Source organism: Asparagus officinalis, chromosome 3 (assembly GCF_001876935.1).
Source record: "Asparagus officinalis chromosome 3, Aspof.V1, whole genome shotgun sequence".
NCBI lineage: Eukaryota > Viridiplantae > Streptophyta > Magnoliopsida > Asparagales > Asparagaceae > Asparagus > Asparagus officinalis.
The window spans coordinates 35,505,738-35,523,442 of record NC_033796.1 but is presented as its reverse complement, the minus strand read 5'-3'; the positions used below and the strand labels follow the sequence as shown (position 1 = coordinate 35,523,442).

Genomic DNA, 17,705 nt, shown 5'->3' with positions numbered 1-17,705 from the left:
CAATGCAATGTACATGGTCACTCAAAAATAAATGATTTTTCAGATCTGAAGAAGTATGAAGATGCGCGCCCACTTCATGTATATCCCGACCACAACAGCTTCCTTCCTTCTTTCTATAAATTGGATAATCATACCAAGTATTCACTCTATACGTGGACTATATGTTTGGCAACAGCAAATAAAAGAGAGAATGTGAAATGTTTTCAACAATAAAGCTTACTACTTTGTGCTTAAATCTTGCTTCTAAATCAACCATGTCATGTCACCATTATGCACGACAATCTTCGCCAAATCCAAACTCTCTAATAAAATGGCGATATTATTCAGCTTATTCACATTAAGTTCTCATCTCCTAATAACTTTCTAAATATTGATTGTATCTTAAATATTATTAAATACAAAATAAATTAAATTAACTAGAAACATCAAACCTAAAATATCATCAAAGCAGCCATACCTAATTGTCCTGAAGTTAAATCCGCATTGCCAATCTGATTCCTGAGCCTCGAATCCCCACTTCCACCATGATCACCCCAAGAACTTGGATACGACTCCGGAACCGGAACCTTCTGCAGCCCCCGTGCATCCTTCTTCTTACCACTGCTCTTTCCAGCAGCCGACGATGAAGAAGTCGAGCAAATTTCACTTCCCTGCCCTCGGCCGAGATTGCTATTCCCAAGTCCGGACATCCGATGCCCCGGCGTCTCCTGCGGCAGAGGTCCAGATAGTAGAGGCCGAAGCAGAAGCAGAATCCTTTCCCTTGATATCTTTAGCTTTGAGATCGGTCTTGCTCTTAGTGGACTGATGGAGCTGCTGTAGGGAGTGGCGAAACGAGGAGGCGGGAGACGAGGAAGAAGACGGCGACGATTTGACCTTCTTCTTATCGGATCTGTTGGGGGAATCGCGGGTCGGAGTGTTAGGGCTGTTGGATCCGTCGGGGCTCGACGACGACTCCGACGATTTCTTCGACGAGAAGAATCGCCCCTTGAACACCATTGCTAGAGCTCGATCGCTGCTCGATATCTCGATTTCGTTCAGTTAGGGCAGCAGCATCTCTGTCAGGACGGGGGATGGATATTTTTGCTGAAAATTAGTTTCCTTTTTGGGGGTTGGTTTTGATCGAAACAGTGTGAGAGAATGTAGGGGGAGATTTGGTTTGGATGGGGAAAGTTCAGGGGAGAGAGAGAGGGGTTGGACTTGTTTTCGGGCAAAAGAGTGAATGAAGCGGCCTTGACTTTTGAAACTGGGCTTTGTCTAATGGTTACCACGTGGAATAATAGAGGTTTTGGGGAGAAAATGGAGGATGACTGTGTGGGGTTAATGGAGCTCTTTTGAGGTTAGGGTGAGGTGACGTGGACAATATTTATTGAGCGGTTCTGTAGCTTTTTCTCTCATGAATGGTTTTGAATTTTGAAAGATGGTACAAAAGGCAAATTGACATGTTAATGTTAAAAAAAAGAGCAAAGTATATTTCTTTTGAAACTATTTTTAGAGAACATTATTCTATTTTTCACTCCTTCTCATTTCCGCCCATATTATTTAAATCTTCATTGATTTCAGATTTATTTTAGAAAAATTAGAAAAGGTGCTGCCATCTTTAGGAATTTTGAAGCATCCGAATCTTGCAAATCGACCAATTAATTTTTTTTTTTTTTAAATACCTATTTTTTTAACTTGTCCCCACCCTTTTTCATTACATGAAGTTTACCATACCAATGATACTATCTTTTCTCTATTTAACTTTGAATGGTAGTATCTTGTTGTATTCAAAATGGATAATGTATTATCGGTTCTCCCTTCATAATTTTTAATTAAAATAAAACTCTTGTGAATCCTATAAAAGTCCATGGATAGATTTATAGAGAACAAACATTTTCGAAAAAAAGGGAAGTCGCAGAAATTAAATTGACACTTGAATCTGCAATGATAGAAGGTGATGTCATATCCAAAGAAGACTGGTCATACAATTAGACGCTATAAAGTGTTATATATATGATTTTATTTAGGGCATGTTTGGCAAACCTGTTAAACAGGTTTTAGTTGGAACAAACGTGGCCCAATAGCTTAACCTTCGCTCGGTAAAGCAAAAAAGTTAGGTTTAACCTTTTTTTTGCTTGGCGCCATTTTGCGTAACAACTGGGCCAAAAAATGAACCATGGTTCCCCTCCTTTGAAACAAAACCCGTCTAGTGTGGACACAAAAAATCTTAAGAGAAAAAAGGAAAATTATATGATTATCAAGTTGGGCTCTATTTTTAAAGATTCTTGTTTACCGTTCACTAAGTAGTTTTGAACAAGTTTTGTTTGAAGTTAACCAAACTAGATCCATCTCAAATGTAGTTCACATATAACTAGTTTAGCCTAATCTAGACTAAGACTATCTAGTTCAAAACTAAACCAAGTTAGTTTTTAAGTAATCATACTGGCCCTTAGGATTTCACTTTGAGAATAATTCTCAAAAATAGGGATACATGACTGGAGATGGAGCAACATATCCCAAATATAACATGTTCTATGATAGTTGTGGTGTACAAGTTTGATACATCGAGCGTCGTCCACAGTTTGAAGTCTTAGGCCATGAGAGAAAGAATGAGACATTGAAGTGATTGAGGGACCCAACGGCCTCTAAACACTTCACTCTTGTTGAGTTGAGAGGAGTGGTGGACACTAAAAACTATATCGTTATTATTTCTTTAGTGGTACAAACACATTACTTTCAAATACAAATACTCTCTCTCTCTCTGCTACTAGGATGGGTCTAACACAAACCCTTGGGGGTTATTTATAACATTGGTTTAGGGTAGGTAACCACTATTAGGGTTAGGTGATTATTGTAGCTAGGTAGGTGAAGGGATTAGGTGGGGGAAAGAAGCCGTTGACTTTAACATTCCCCCTCAGTAGCGACTTCTCTATCCATGAGTCCAAACTGACTTCGAAATTCTGTAAACTTTGAAGTACTTAGTGCTTTGGTGAATGTGTCAGCTATTTGTTCATTTGTCCCGATTAGCTTCATTACAATCTCCTCCTGAAGAACTTTCTCTCGAAGAAAGTGATGATGTACTTCAACGTGTTTTGTCTTAGTATGAAAAACTGGATTATCTACCAATCATATTGCAGACTGATTATCGCAATGTAAAGCTATTGAATAGTCTGTGAGTTGATGTAGATCTCTCATTAACTAAAAAAGCCATGTGCTTTCCTGAGCTGTCATCGTTGCTGATATGTACTCTGTCTCTGTAGTTGACAGTGACACTTTTGATTGTCTTTTGCTACACCAAGATGTAGCCGCTGAATTGAGACAAAACATGCATTCGGTAGTAGATCTTTGAGTGTCATAATCTCCAGCATAGTCAACATCACAATAGCCATAGACCTCACGTTCTTCTTCTTTCTTATACATGAGACCATTGTTAATTGTACCCTTGATGTACCTTAGGATCCTTCGGATTACTTCTTAGTGAGGCTTTTTTGGCTTCTAGTTTCGATAGACTTTTACATATTACATAGTTTTTTGAAGCTATTAATTGGGAAACAGATAGAAGATTCTTTTTCATACCTGGTACATGGTATACATCTTGTAGTTATATCCGATTTGGGTTGTAGCGCGTCATAAATGTAGTCTTTCTGATGTGTGTGATAGGTAATCTTAAATTATTCGCTATCATAACTTCTCGGCCGCCTTTATACTCCTTCATGTTGAAAAGTTTTCCCTTATCTCCCGTCATGTGGTTGGAACAATCAGAATCGACGATCCAATCTTTATTATAGTTGATTTCTTCTCGATCTGAAAACTACTGCAAATGCGGACTCAGATTCTTCTATAATCGAGGTTAGTGCCATACCAACAGCCTTGTCTTCGTCGACTGGTATATCTTTCATAATGGCCATGGATGCTTGGGCATCCCATTCTTCTTCTTCATCTTGACATCTTCACGATGTTGTAGCATTGCCCTCTGCAGGCCTCCTCTTGTAGCGGCAGTCTCTGGCGAAGTGACATTTCTTCCCATAATTATAACAGCTACTACCAGGTCTCCTTACTTGAAGATCACCTTGCTTCTCACGCTGTTGTGTTCTGACGGTGTATGGTTATCATGGCTGCCTCCTTGAACCAGTCTTTCCATACTCATCTTTCATCGCTCCTCTTAGTTTGTCTCTCTCCTTGCTGCTGAAGAGTACTTCATCTTCGCTTTTTTTTTTGAAACACCGACCATTTGTTTGCCTAAGGTTTCCTGTGTAGCGAGCAAACTCTCCAACTCTAATAATGTTGGTTGAGTCGGCCACCCATGTATAGCAGCAACGATTCCGTGATATTCCAGCCTCAAATTGTGGATGATTATTCTCCTCATCCTTGTATTGGATACTTTAGAATTTGGATCTAGTTGAACAATATCTGAACAGAGTGATTTTACTTGCTTGAAGTACTGATTGATTGTAGATCCTTCTGTTGCAAGGTCATCACTTGATTCTCCAGGAGTTGAAGTCGAGCATCATTTTTTTTCGAGAAGAGTATTGCGAGTGTATCTCATGCCTCCTTCAGAGTTCTAGCATCTCGCATATAGTCTACGAGATCTTCTTCTACTGTCGTCTTCAGTACATACATAGCCTTGTCGGCTTTGATGTTCCACTTTCTTAGTGTTTCGCCAGTTTCCCGAGGTCCTGTAGTTTCAGCACCCCGATGACCTCTCAGAGGTCTTGTCCTTGTAAATGGGACTTCATACATGTCTTCTAGTAGTTATAGTTATTACCATTAAGTTTCTTGAGTGTAGTAGTCGTATTTGCTAGATCCGCCATCGTGACGTGGTACTACTTCAGTATCTCCATGCAAGTTTGGTCCCTGACCATCCAACTTCACAGTTTCGGACTGAACACGAGCTTCGATCTTCAAGAATGCCGACATGATCACCGTAGAAGAGAGCGGGTCCCGACCGTCTTACTTCTATCACGAGTTGCAACTTCTATTATTTCACGTGAACAGTAATCGTACTTATAAACAGTAACCGTATTCATAAATAGTAACATTACTTATGAACAATAACCGTACTCGTGAATAGTAACCAGTGCCTTCAAATGGTAAATGATAAACTAACTTATTTTCTGATGTGGAGGATCCACCTTTGGTGACAGCCACATAGTATACGATAAGCAGATACACGCATCCTAATTCAGGCTCTGATGCCACTTGTTGAGTTGAGAGAAGTGATGGACACTAAGAAATATATTGTTATTATTTCTTTAGTGGTATAAACACAATATACTCTCAAATACAAACACACACTCTCTCTCTCTCTCTCTTTCCTTCTGCTAATGGATGAGTCTAACACAAACACTTGGGGAGTTATTTATAAGATTGGTTTAAGGTAGGTAAACACTATTAGGATTAGGTGATTATTGTAGTTGTAAGTGGGGGGATTAGGTGGGGAAAGAAGCTGACTTCAACAACTCTTTTACACATTTCAGTTTACAAGCAAAACACAACGTTACCCTCTTCTTAACCCTCCAAAAAATCTCCACGAATATGATTGATGTGTTTTATCATCCAATCCGAAAAGGTAATAGAATGATGTATAGTAAATTGAGATAACAACTATCCTTGAGTTTACAGAAATGATCCAGATTCAGTATGTATTTTTACCCATTTTCAGATCAAACAAAGAAGCAAAACAATAAAACCAGACAAAAAAAGGTTAACAAACTATTTCGCTTTCTTGGCGCTCAATGAGTTTATGTTGTGCATAGAAAGATAATAACATAGCTGAATGTGGGGAGTAGTATTTTTATCATATATTTTTTTTTTTGCAAAGTACAAAAAGCTGAGAGTTCACAACTTTAGAGCATTTACCATTAAAATCATCATGAGCGGGGGATGAAGAATTATTGAAGAAAGATGAAGAGATTAATTACACGAAAAGGAACTTTCAAGTATCGGCAAAAACAATGAATCTGCATCTCTTTTAAGAAAGATCCATCTGGCGAAGGACTACCCCTTAAAACCATGGAAATTTCTTAAATGGTTAAACCCATACTACTTTTGAAGAAACATCTTATGGTCATAATCTTCTCTTCAAAACCTCGGAAATTGATCGAATAGTTGAGGGAGTAGTTCGACAACATCCTCCAATAAGGCTAGCACCAGCTTCATGCCATCTTGTCGCGAGAACCTCAAAATTTTCCCCTCCAAAGCACTCAGATGGCTGCATTCAACAAGAAAAATAGTTTTTCAACTTTGCATAAACCATGATGATTAAGAACTATGTCTGATTTATGGGTGATTATAAATTAGAGAACTTTGTGTCCTATTGATCCTTGGACCAATTTACGTGTAATGCCAGTTCTATAAATGGATGCCAAAGCAATTAAAAGAATTTTAACACAGTTTTTAATAAACTTAGACGTACACTTTGTTTTAATTTCAACCAAAAAAGGATTCTAGTTTTGGTTTCCATCATCATCATCATCTAGATTGAATACTGGATCTAGTTTAATATTACAGAACTATTTTGCTTAAAAATTTCTTAAACTTCAACTGAAATGGAACTTTAATAAAATATTATGATAATGTAGTGACAATTTCAGCCGTACAGCAGGTATATTGTACAAGCATGATGGAAGTAATCTGATAAAATTGAAAGAAAAGACTCAATAACAACAACAGAGCCTGCTCACCAGCCATAGCTTAGCTTTCCCATCCCACACCTCACCGCTATTTGGATAAACGGCTATTGCTTTCTTAGTTAGCTGCGGAAAAAAGGACTAAGAAAATTTTATTTATATTTGTGACAAATAAAAATAAAAATCAGAACAAATTGCCATAGATCATATGCTTAGAGTATTAATCACTCGATTTCGGGAAGAAAAGCTTACCTTCCTGAATTTCAGAACAAGGTTCTCTATGCATTGAGGTGAAGAGCAATTTATTCCAACGATACTGACTTTGTCACTCTTATTTAGTATGTCTAGGCATTCTTCAAAGCTCTCCCCTGAACAGGCATTCTCACCATTTACTGAGCTGAAGCAGATCCAAGACGGGATTGGGACATTTTCTTCATCAAGAAGCTCAGCTATAGCCTGTCAATGTATCTTTTTGTCAAAAATCATTGAAAATCCATAGAAACATCAGGATGATAATTTTGAACAGTAAACAGAAGGTCCCGACTATAATAAGATCAAGTTTATTAGTTGTATTTCGAAATATACAGCTTTCTCTATGGACATTGAAAAGCAAAGAATTACATTGCTCATGATTTAAATATTGAGTGAATTACTTTAAGATCTTAATCATTCGGATGAAGTGGTACCCCACATGATATAAGTGCATAGCAAGAAAAGGAGTCCCAGATTTGTAGTTGGCTTTAAACATTTTTTCCCTTTCTTCCTCATGCATGCTGCTCTCAAAAATTTAAAACAGCATGTATAGTGCAACATCAGGGTACTGGGCGCAACATTAGGATACTGGGAAATAATAAGCGGGCACATGATGTATAACACATTGCGGACATATTTATGGAGAAGCAGGACCAACACAAGCTCAAAAATTTTATTTTCTATTTAAGCAGAGTATTGTAAGCCCTAGAGGTATAACTTTTCATCAATAAAATTTCTCTTTTAATATTTTCTTCGTGGATTCGGAGATCGTTCTTTGTGGATTCAGAGAACACAACTTGGTGGATTCCGAGGTTATCACTTCCGCACTACGTTAGCACATTATTTGGATAGTTAAATAGGATCGCTATTGCTACTAATTTCAGCCAGGAGAAGGAGGTTTGTCATTTGACGATTTCTCAATACTAACACAAAAAAGAATGAGCTATAGACAATATTTCAATATTAAACTAAGTTTTCATACAAACAGTCTGTACACACCATAGCACACAAGAAAAGCAGAAGTTTTATACTTATTAATTAAAATGACGACATATATAGTTAGGAAATTCTAAATAATTATTCAAAACTTAATCATTGCATACTGGTTGAGGAATCGTCTATCTGTAAATTTCTTTGTTATATTTCATTTTTATACAAAGGAAAGTAGTAAAAGGTAACTATCTATCAATAAATCTGCAAGGTAACGAACAGAATTGTCAGGACTATCTACACTTCGTTGGAGAATATTTATTGCATGCACATGGCAGCAGGGAACACCAGCAAAAACAGAATGTCCAGAATAACAATAATTCTAGAGGTAAACTTCTAACTTAATATTTCAAATAAATAAATATATAATCCCTACCTCAATTATATCAGAATTTCCTCTTTGTACAGGAGAAAAAAATAGCAAAAAGAACAACAAACCTTGGCTTCGATTTTGTTAGGAATGGTTTCAAAGGCTAGTAAATCAGGGCCCGCATCGACAAGAACTTGCAATCGCCTTCTGTGAAAATCTTTTAGTTTTTCCAAGGTGATATCCTTCCCATAGTAGCCACTGGCAGAAAAACCATTTCAAAGACAAGGAAACACACTTTCAGGGTAGATAATCAAAACAATATTTATTATTTGCAGGTGCAAAGGGAGATATTACAAACTAATAAGTTTGAAGGATTTTGTTTCCTTCAACATGGAGTAGAACTATGTTGTTTTCAGGATCTCCTTTTAAGCACTCAGAGATGTGAAGTGTAACTAAATAAACAGTCAAAACAACAGAAAAGATGGTGAAGTTTTTTTCTTTTCCTTTTTTAAGTTACTCGAAAGGTGCCCAAGAGAATGCAGATAAAAGTTGTAACTAACATACCACCATATACCTGTATTCTGAACCATCTGCAAGATAAGCACCATAGCTCCCAACAGAAGCAGCCACCAGAGCATGGTTATAATTATGTGAAGGATACCTCTGAACAAGTTTCCAAAACTTATCACGGGCTTCAAGTGCCAAATGAACGCTTTTCTGAAGTAAACTTTCGCTTTCGTTGACACTCAGCCCTTTGGATACAAATCCAAGGATAGTTGCCTGTACATCCCGTGAAAAAAGGTAAAGATTGAGATGCGCGAGAGACGCTTATATCACACTAGATACTTTTTGGTTTTTTTTTTGCCAAACATCTACTTACTTTGAATCGTGGGTTTAAGGTTCAAGTCCTGACATTAGGTTTTACTTATACCTACAAGCTAGGTTATGCATGATTTCGACTAAAGTGCAACTTATAAGGTATCAGTTAACATGCTGCAAGCACAGCAGTCTTTAAGATACTTATCGGTGACTTCGACCTTATTCCCTCTAATGAATAACTAAAAAGCCGGAGAAAAGAATAAATCATTGGCTTGATGGACTATATAATCAATATTGTCCGACTCAAGTATTCATAGCCCATGACAATAGGGAAGCTAAGGAAAGCTGCATGCTTCATTTTTTAAGTATAATCTGGAATCTACTCTTAATGAATTTGTCACTATGTAATAATGGCTGAGGATGTAAAAAATACTGCTCTGAAATTCTTTTCCTGGTTCACCTAGACTCTTAATAGAAAATGCAAACGCTGTGGTAAAACTTTATGCACTTCATAACAAACATAAGAGCAAAGTGTAATACAAATTTTAGTTGTAAAATTTAGATATGGGTCACATAAAGACAGCTGATAAAATGAACTGAAGCCAAATTACTGCACATCATGCTTGACATGACCTTTAACAAAATGACACTTCAATTGTCTCAACATAAACACTAAGTTTGTTGTACAAACAAAAGAGTTACATATTTTTCATTCCTATCACAGGACATATGTTTGAGACAGAGATATATAGAAAAATAACAGTTGCTTTTCCTGTTTATGTATGAGAAAAGGTTCAATGCAGAAAACAGACCTGATAAGATGAAGTTACTACTATATCAGCACCTGACTCAAGGTACTGAACATGCACCTGCACAAGAAAGGATAACTAACTATTATCAAAAGAATTATACAAACTCATAGGAAAGTAATGACGAGAACAGTGGCAAAGGTGGATTTTTTTTTTAATAGCTAAAAGCAGGATATACCCTATCCTGTATAATGATGGATTAAGAGTTAATCTAGCTACGCTTTCAAATACAAACGGGATTGAAACTGTGGGGAAATTCAACAAGAAATCTACTTATTGATAAAATATCAATAACCCTCTACTATAAACAGTCTTTTCTATGACTTTTGTAGTTACTATGCTGAGAAAATATTAGATGTTGGCATGCCCAGCTAATTTTATCTCTTTTTGAAAAAATACAGATGCTAATTGTCTACCGCATTCTCATGTTATACTAACACTAGGCATAGAAAATCATAAGGAATTAATGTGAAAATTCTTTTTTTAGATAAATGTTGTTGATAATAGTGTATTGTAGTGGGTTTTAGTCCCACATTGCTTGGGAGAACAAACCTCACACTCCTCTACTTGTATAAATATATGTGCACACTCAATATTCAATTCAAGGGAAATTTACCCAAGATTCTCTCTCTCTCTCTTACTTTAACATGGTATCAGAGATAGGGCTATTTCCCTTTCAATAAAATTTTTAACGCTTTTGCGTTCTTTTGCCAAATCATGGCCTTATTGCTTTGCAGCCGTTTAATGTTTTATTTTTTTTATTTTTATTTTTAATTATTTGGCGTTCATCTGCCAGATATTTTGGCCTTGTCGTTTTGCGGCCTCTTAACGCGTTTCGCGTTCTCGTTTAACCTTCGGGTTCTATTTTAAACCTTCGGGTTTCATTCTAACCTTCGGGTTCTATTTTAAACCTTCGGGTTTCATTCTAACCTTCGGGTTCTATTTTAAACCTTCGGGTTTCTCAAGACCGTTCGGGTTCTATTTTAACGGCATTGTCGTTTCAAGACCGTCTCTCGGTCTCAAATTAACGGCATCGTCGTTTCAAGCCGTCTCTCGGCCTCAAACGAACGACATTAGTAACAGCATCTCGACATCTTAACGTCTCAAGATTGCTGTTATGGCTCCTTCAGAGAAGATTCCCAAACCACCTTTGCCCCTCAATGATCAAAGTGACTGGGCAGGGTGGTCCACCATTGTCACCAATGCCTTGCGTGGCGCTGGTTTGCTTGATCATCTCACCAGTACGGGACCAGTTCCACCGTCCATCAGCACTGTTGCTTCATCCAGTACTATTGCCTCTGGCAGTGGTGATGTCGATCTTCAGACTGCTCGTGCTCTCTATGTCAAGGAGAGTTCAGAGTGGCAATTGCAGGAATTTCGTGTTATGGATTATCTCACTCGCTGTGTTGGCTCTGGTCTCACTGTCGAGATTGGCTCGCTTCCCTCTGCTCAGGCCATGTGGACTCGTCTCACTGAGCGTTTCACTGAGTGCTCGGGTGCACGGGAGGCATATCTTCTGCAACGCATTTCTCTACAACGCAAAGGTAGTTCATCTCTGCAGTCCCATTTTGGACAAATGCAAGCTTTTTGGACAGAGTTACGCTCCATGCTTCCTGGACGTAATTCCACATATGAAGACTGGCTAGCCTGGTACGAACGGCATGAGGTGCATCAATTGTTTCAGTCCCTTCCTGAATATTCAACTATGGCTGATCAACTACTTCACCAGCCTCAATTTCCGACTTTGGCCTCAGTTATGGGAGCTCTCACTGCTTATGAGACCCGGCAGCAGACAGCACGACTCAATTTGTCAACAGACACTCCTACCTCTTCACTCGAGACTGTTTTGTCTGTACCTGTCACTGCTCCTGTTATGAATTATACTTCTCCACAGGCTCCCTCTCCACAGGCTCGATCTAAGCTCTCTTGCAAATATTGTAAGAAGGAAGGACACCGCATTGAGACATGCTTCAAGCTTCATCCTGAGTTACGTTCCTCAGGTACTGGACGTGGTCGGCGACCCCCTCAGTCTCAACCCTCTCGTACACCAGGATTGTTGGCCAATGCTATACCTTCTACTACTTCAGACTCTACTATTCAAGCTATTGAAAGTCTTCGCCGTCAACTTGATGCTTTTCAACATATCACCTCTACATCCGCCGCACAACTCTCTGGTATGCATTTTGCTGGTTCTTCAGCTAATCCTTCAGTCTCTGGTATGAATGATCTCTGGATTTTTGACTCTGGTTGTTCCTTTCATATGACTTGTAATGCCTCACTTTTATCCTCTGTCTTTACTTCATCCTCTCTTCCTCCTATCTACACAGCTGCTGGACAACCATTGTCCATTACTCAGTATGGCTCTATTACCCCACAAAATGATCCATCTGGTCGTCTAACACTTGGTCCCGTCTATGTGGCTCCACAATTGTGCTTGAATTTAATTTCTATTAGCTCTTTATGCATGGCGGGCCTGTTTGTCTCATTTTCTTCTGATACTTGTATTGTGCAGGATCCACAGACGGGCAAGACGGTTGGGGCGGGTCGTAGGAGGCACAAACTGTATTTTCTGGAATATCTTCACCTTCCAGAGTCCATACGTCCACGTTCTCTTGTTGCTTCTCTTTGTTCGTCAAAACCCTCTACCTCGCTTCCTGCCAATTTATGGCATAGACGACTTGGTCATGTGTGTAATAAAAGGCTGGAGAGTCTTATTCAGTCTGGAGTACTTGGTCCTGTATCATCTAGTTCTAGTATTGAGTCATGTGCTGGTTGCAAATTGGCTAAATTCACTGCTTTACCATTTAAAATGAGTACATCTGTATCCACTTCCTTATTTGATTTAGTACATTCTGATATTTGGGGGCCAGCTCCTTTGCCTTCTTCATCTGGCTACTTATATTATGTTAGTTTTATCGACGATTTCTCTCGTTTTACATGGGTTTACCTACTTAAGAATCGCTCTGACGTACTTACTGCTTATCAAGCCTTCACTGCTATGATTTTCACTCAATGGCAATCTCGTATTAAAGTTTTTCGTTCTGATTGTGCCAAAGAGTACCTATCCTCTGCCATGCGCTCTATCATGTCCTCTCATGGGACTATCTTTCAACAGTCATGTCCCTACACTCATGAGCAAAATGGTGTTGCTGAACGCAAACATCGTCATATCCTCGATACTGCCCGATCAATGCTCATTTCTTACTCTGTTCCTCGTCGTTTCTGGGCTGAGGCTATTCTCACCGCGACTCATGCCATTAATATCACTCCATCTAGCTCTCTTTCCGGTGCTACTCCTTATAGTCGTGTTTATACTCATCCTCCCCGTTATGATCTAGTTCGCGTTTTTGGTTGTCGATGTTTTGTTTTTCTGCCATCTCACGAACGTGATAAATTGTCTCCCAGAGCAGTTTCTTGTGTTTATTTAGGAATTAGTTCAGAACATCGAGGTTATCGTTGTTATGATCCCGCAACTCGTCGAGTTCATATATCTCGTCATGTTCAGTTCGAAGAGGATTCTCCATATTATTCTACTTCTGATGACTTTAATTTCCTCCACTCTACCGATCATGCTTCCCCGTCCACTGCATCACCCACTTCTTCACCTCAATTTTCCTTTCGAGATCTCCCTGACATCTCTCCCTCTCCTTCTGTTGACTCTTCCTCACCTGAGTCTTCTCTTACACCATCTAATCCATATCCTGTGGACACAACTCTCACTCCAGAAAATACTGTTGATCTTCATGCACCTGCGCCAGCATCTCCCCCGCCTGAGGTTCCTCTTGCTCTTCGTCGAGGCAAACGCCCACATGTCATGCCTGCCCGGTATGCTTCTGTTACTTCTTATTCACCTATCTTTCATAACTTTCTTGCTGCCATTCATACTATTGTTGAGCCAAAGTCCTTCCAAGAGGCAGTTCAAATTCCAGAGTGGCGACAAGCTATGGCTGAGGAATTTCAAGCATTTCAGCAAACTCATACCTGGGATATTGTTCCCTGTCCTCCTGGGATCTCTCTTGTTGGCAGTAAATGGGTTTATAAGGTCAAGTTTCGTCCTGATGGCACCATTGAACGTCGAAAAGCTCGTTTAGTGGCTAGAGGTTTTACTCAGCAACAAGGTATTGATTATGAGGAGACCTTTGCTCCTGTTGCTCAGATGCCCACTGTGCGTACTCTCCTTGCGGTCGCTGCTGCTCATCGTTGGCCCTTATACCAGATGGATGTCAAAAATGCTTTTCTTCATGGCTCTTTATCAGAGACCGTATATATGCAACCGCCTCCAGGGTCAAATATTCCTCCGGGACATGTATGTCTCCTTCGTCGTGCTGTTTATGGTCTCAAACAGGCACCCCGCGCTTGGTTTGAGTGTTTTCGCGATGTTGTGCTCAAAGCGGGCTTTATAGAAAGTCATCAAGATGCTTCTCTGTTTGTTCGCACTACATCGCGTGGCAGGGTTTTATTACTCATCTATGTAGATGATATGATCATTACAGGTGATGATATGACAGGTATACAATACGCAAAATCTCAGTTGCAACAACAGTTCCACATGAAGGATCTTGGATCTCTTCGGTATTTCCTTGGTCTAGAAATTTCTCAAGGCCCGCGGGGTGTATTACTGTCTCAACAGAAGTATCTCTCAGATATTCTAAATCAAGCTGAGTTAACTGATAATACAACTGTCGATACTCCACTCCAGCAGAATGTCAAACTTTGCTCTACTGACGGTGAGCCTCTATCTGATCCTACCCGATATCGACATCTTGTTGGTCAGTTGGTCTATTTGTGCATCTCTCGACCAGATATCTCTCATGCTGTTGGTATTGTCAGTCAATTTGTTAGTGCCCCACGTTCTGTACACTATGCTGTCTTATTACGGATTCTTCGGTACCTCCGGGGTACTAGCACTCGCTCACTTTTGTTTCCTGCTACATCTAAGTTAGAGCTTTGTGCATATTCTGATGCTGATTGGGCTGGTGATCCAACTACCAGAAAGTCTACCACAGGTTATTGTATATTTCTTGGTGATTCCCTTATTTCCTGGCGAAGTAAGAAACAAGATGTTATTGCTCTTTCCAGTACTGAGGCAGAGTATCGTGCAATGTCCACAACAGCTAAAGAGATTATTCATCTTCGTCGCCTTCTCAGTGATTTCGGTATTTCTGTTACGACTCCTACTCCTCTCTACTGTGATAACAAGAGTGCCATCCAGATTGCTAATAATCCAGTATTTCATGAAAGGACCAAACATATTGAGATCGACGCTCATTTTGTCCGTCACCAAGTTATCAAGGACAAGACAATTCTACTTCCTCATGTTTCATCCGCTGACGAGCTTGCAGATTTCTTCACAAAGGCCTTACCTGTTCATCGGTTCCAGTTTCTTGTACGCAAACTCACTTTGTTTGATCCAACATGAGTTTGAAGGGGGCTGTTGATAATAGTGTATTGTAGTGGGTTTTAGTCCCACATTGCTTGGGAGAACAAACCTCACACTCCTCTACTTGTATAAATATATGTGCACACTCAATATTCAATTCAAGGGAAATTTACCCAAGATTCTCTCTCTCTCTCTTACTTTAACAAATGTAAAAATGTACAAGGTTTGCAAAGAAAGTCAGAGGAACCCTCAGAACAAGTGTAGAGTTTTGGTGAAGTGGAAGGGTCTTTTGACATGATATCATCAGAGCAACCATTCACATCTCACCTCCCATGCATAATGCGGATTTTAAAAAAGAAAAGAAAAAGGTATCGCTCCGTGAGTCTATTTCGGGATCTCAACCTGCCGGCCATGTTAGAGTATGTAACTATAACCCTCAACGCAAGCTTGGAGTTCTGGTGTGAGGGCCCTTTGAAACAATTTCCAACAACATCTTATATTAATAAGGCTAAAAAATACATATATCAGATTAACGTAATCAGAGTAAAAATAGTAACTGTTCTTTTACTCATCCATGTTTAATTTCAGCCTTAATCCATCGCCATACAGAAAATTAGAGCACATTTCCTCTTATCACAATTTTAGACGTAAAAATGCAAAATGGGCACAAATTACATCAAAATAGAACGAAATAGTACCATAAAATCTCTAATCAATACCTCTTCGATGAGCTCAGGATTGGAGATCAGACAACGAGCGCTCCAAAGAGGATCGTCGAAGTGGGCCCCGAGCGCCTCCAGCTGGGTGGCGAGGCCGCCATCGATGACGGCGCAGCCACCGGCCCTCTCGATCAGATCCTCCACCGCTCCTTTCTTCAACCCCATTGCTCAAAGCTCAAAAATTCAAAATTAGGCTTTTGAATGGGGTTTTCAAAGTTTGAAACTTCGGTGCGATATAAAGCGGCGGAGGGAGAAGAGGGCAGGTGTCTGTTTGAAACTGGCGAACGCACTTGGACCGGTTCTTGAAAACGCGTGAACCGAGCCTTGAAACGTGGCGAGGTACTTTTCAGGGCTGGCACATTTTAGGGAGGTATTTTTAAGGTCTGGCACATTTTATGTAAGGGATTGTTTGTTTGTGCGGAAATAATTATGAAATAGATGAACTAAAATAAGTAGATGTTATTTTTATTATTTCCAAGCAAAAAAGTATGTTTGGTTATCTGAAAAACTTACGCCTTGTTTGGTACATGAGAATGAAGTCAAGTGAGAATGAAATGAAAGAATGAATGAAATGGAATATATGTGAGAATGAAATGGTCATTCTCATTCTCTTGTTTGGGTGTGTTTGTAGAATGAAGCTAGAATGAAAATATAATTCACATTCCCATATTTGGTATCACTAGTTCACAAGTGAGAATGGAATCTCATTTTCTAATAATGCCCTTATAACAACATAGAATCACTAGTTCACAAGTGAGAATGGAATCTCATTTTCTAATAATGCCCTTATAACAACATAGATTTTTAATAAGATAAATAATGCCCTTATAACAACATAGATTTTTAATAAGATAAAAATAAACATTAATGATAATAACTAAAAAAAGTTATTTATGCATATGTTATATTAATCTTGGTATGTGTTATACTAATACGCATGTTATCGATCAGGTGTATGTTTCGTTTATATTTTTTAAACAATTCTCACTATTTCTTAGTCTTGAAAAACTAAATAAAAATAAATAAAAGATTATTGCATCTTTCATAGGTCCAAAAAATATAAAGAATGAGAATACGTCAATTTCAGGGGCGATGAATAGAAAGGAGGCATTTTTGTTTCAGTGGAGCCTAAAAAAACAGAGAGAAAATGAGATTACGTAGTCAAAAGCCATGATTTTTAAATCAATTCTTATTATTAATAGAGGTATAATTGAAAAAATAACCTAACTAATTTGATTCTCCCCTTGAATGGGAATGATCATTCCCTATCTTCTTATTTGGAATGTTCATTCCCATAAAAAGTGAGAATGACCATTTCATGAGAATGGTCATTCCAACATCTAAAAATTAGTTTTGTTTGGTATATCTAAAAACTAGTTTAGTTTGGTATGAGGAAATGAGAAGTGAGAATGATATTTTATTCCACCTCATTATCGCGTACCAAACGAGGCCTTATTTCAAATACTTTTTTAAACGTTTATGTGGCGCCTACGTGTCATCCATACTTCCAAAAAGTTTTTCCAATCCTCAATACTAACAAATAGCTTGGAAGTAGTTGAAATGCATATTAATTAGGAAATAAATAATTTTTTATAAATATTTTCTTTATTAGTTACTTCTAACAACTTCCTAAATTTTTATTAATATTTCCTTTGTTTCTCGTCTACACTATTAATATGCATACTAATTATTGTTCTCGTCTACACTATTTATTGCTTCTCGTATTCTTGATGTAAAAACTATTTATTGTTTCTCATACAGTACAGTATCGGTCATTTCATGTCTACTTTATTGTTTCTGATGAAAATGTTCATTTCT

General features: G+C 38.6%; 1 protein-coding gene across 2 annotated transcripts; it reads right to left on the bottom strand.

The window, feature by feature from the left end:
* Positions 5,742-16,171, bottom strand: LOC109833766 (homocysteine S-methyltransferase 1). 2 transcript variants are annotated; one of them, XM_020401569.1, is made up of 7 exons: positions 15,888-16,171; positions 9,792-9,848; positions 8,735-8,940; positions 8,289-8,418; positions 6,861-7,064; positions 6,663-6,749; positions 5,742-6,190 (listed from the first exon to the last, which is right to left on the bottom strand). In XM_020401569.1, exons 1-7 carry the CDS (start codon positions 16,050-16,052, stop codon positions 6,047-6,049), a joined length of 993 nt encoding a protein of 330 aa, XP_020257158.1. In that variant the 5' UTR covers positions 16,053-16,171; the 3' UTR covers positions 5,742-6,046. The 2 variants fall into 2 exon arrangements, with proteins under 2 accessions (XP_020257158.1, XP_020257159.1); XM_020401570.1 differs by having other exon boundaries at positions 6,663-6,734; positions 15,888-16,169.

Excerpts from the sequence above, each read along its gene's own strand:
- LOC109833766 (XM_020401569.1), bottom strand. The coding sequence starts at position 16,052 with ATGGGGTTGAAGAAAGGAGCGGTGGAGGATCTGATCGAGAGGGCCGGT. Across the intron at positions 7,065-8,288 it reads CTAACAAAATCGAAGCCAAG|GCTATAGCTGAGCTTCTTGA; the intron begins GTTTGTTGTTCT and ends ATACATTGACAG. Across the intron at positions 6,750-6,860 it reads TTGTTCTGAAATTCAGGAAG|TCCTTTTTTCCGCAGCTAAC; the intron begins GTAAGCTTTTCT and ends AAATTTTCTTAG.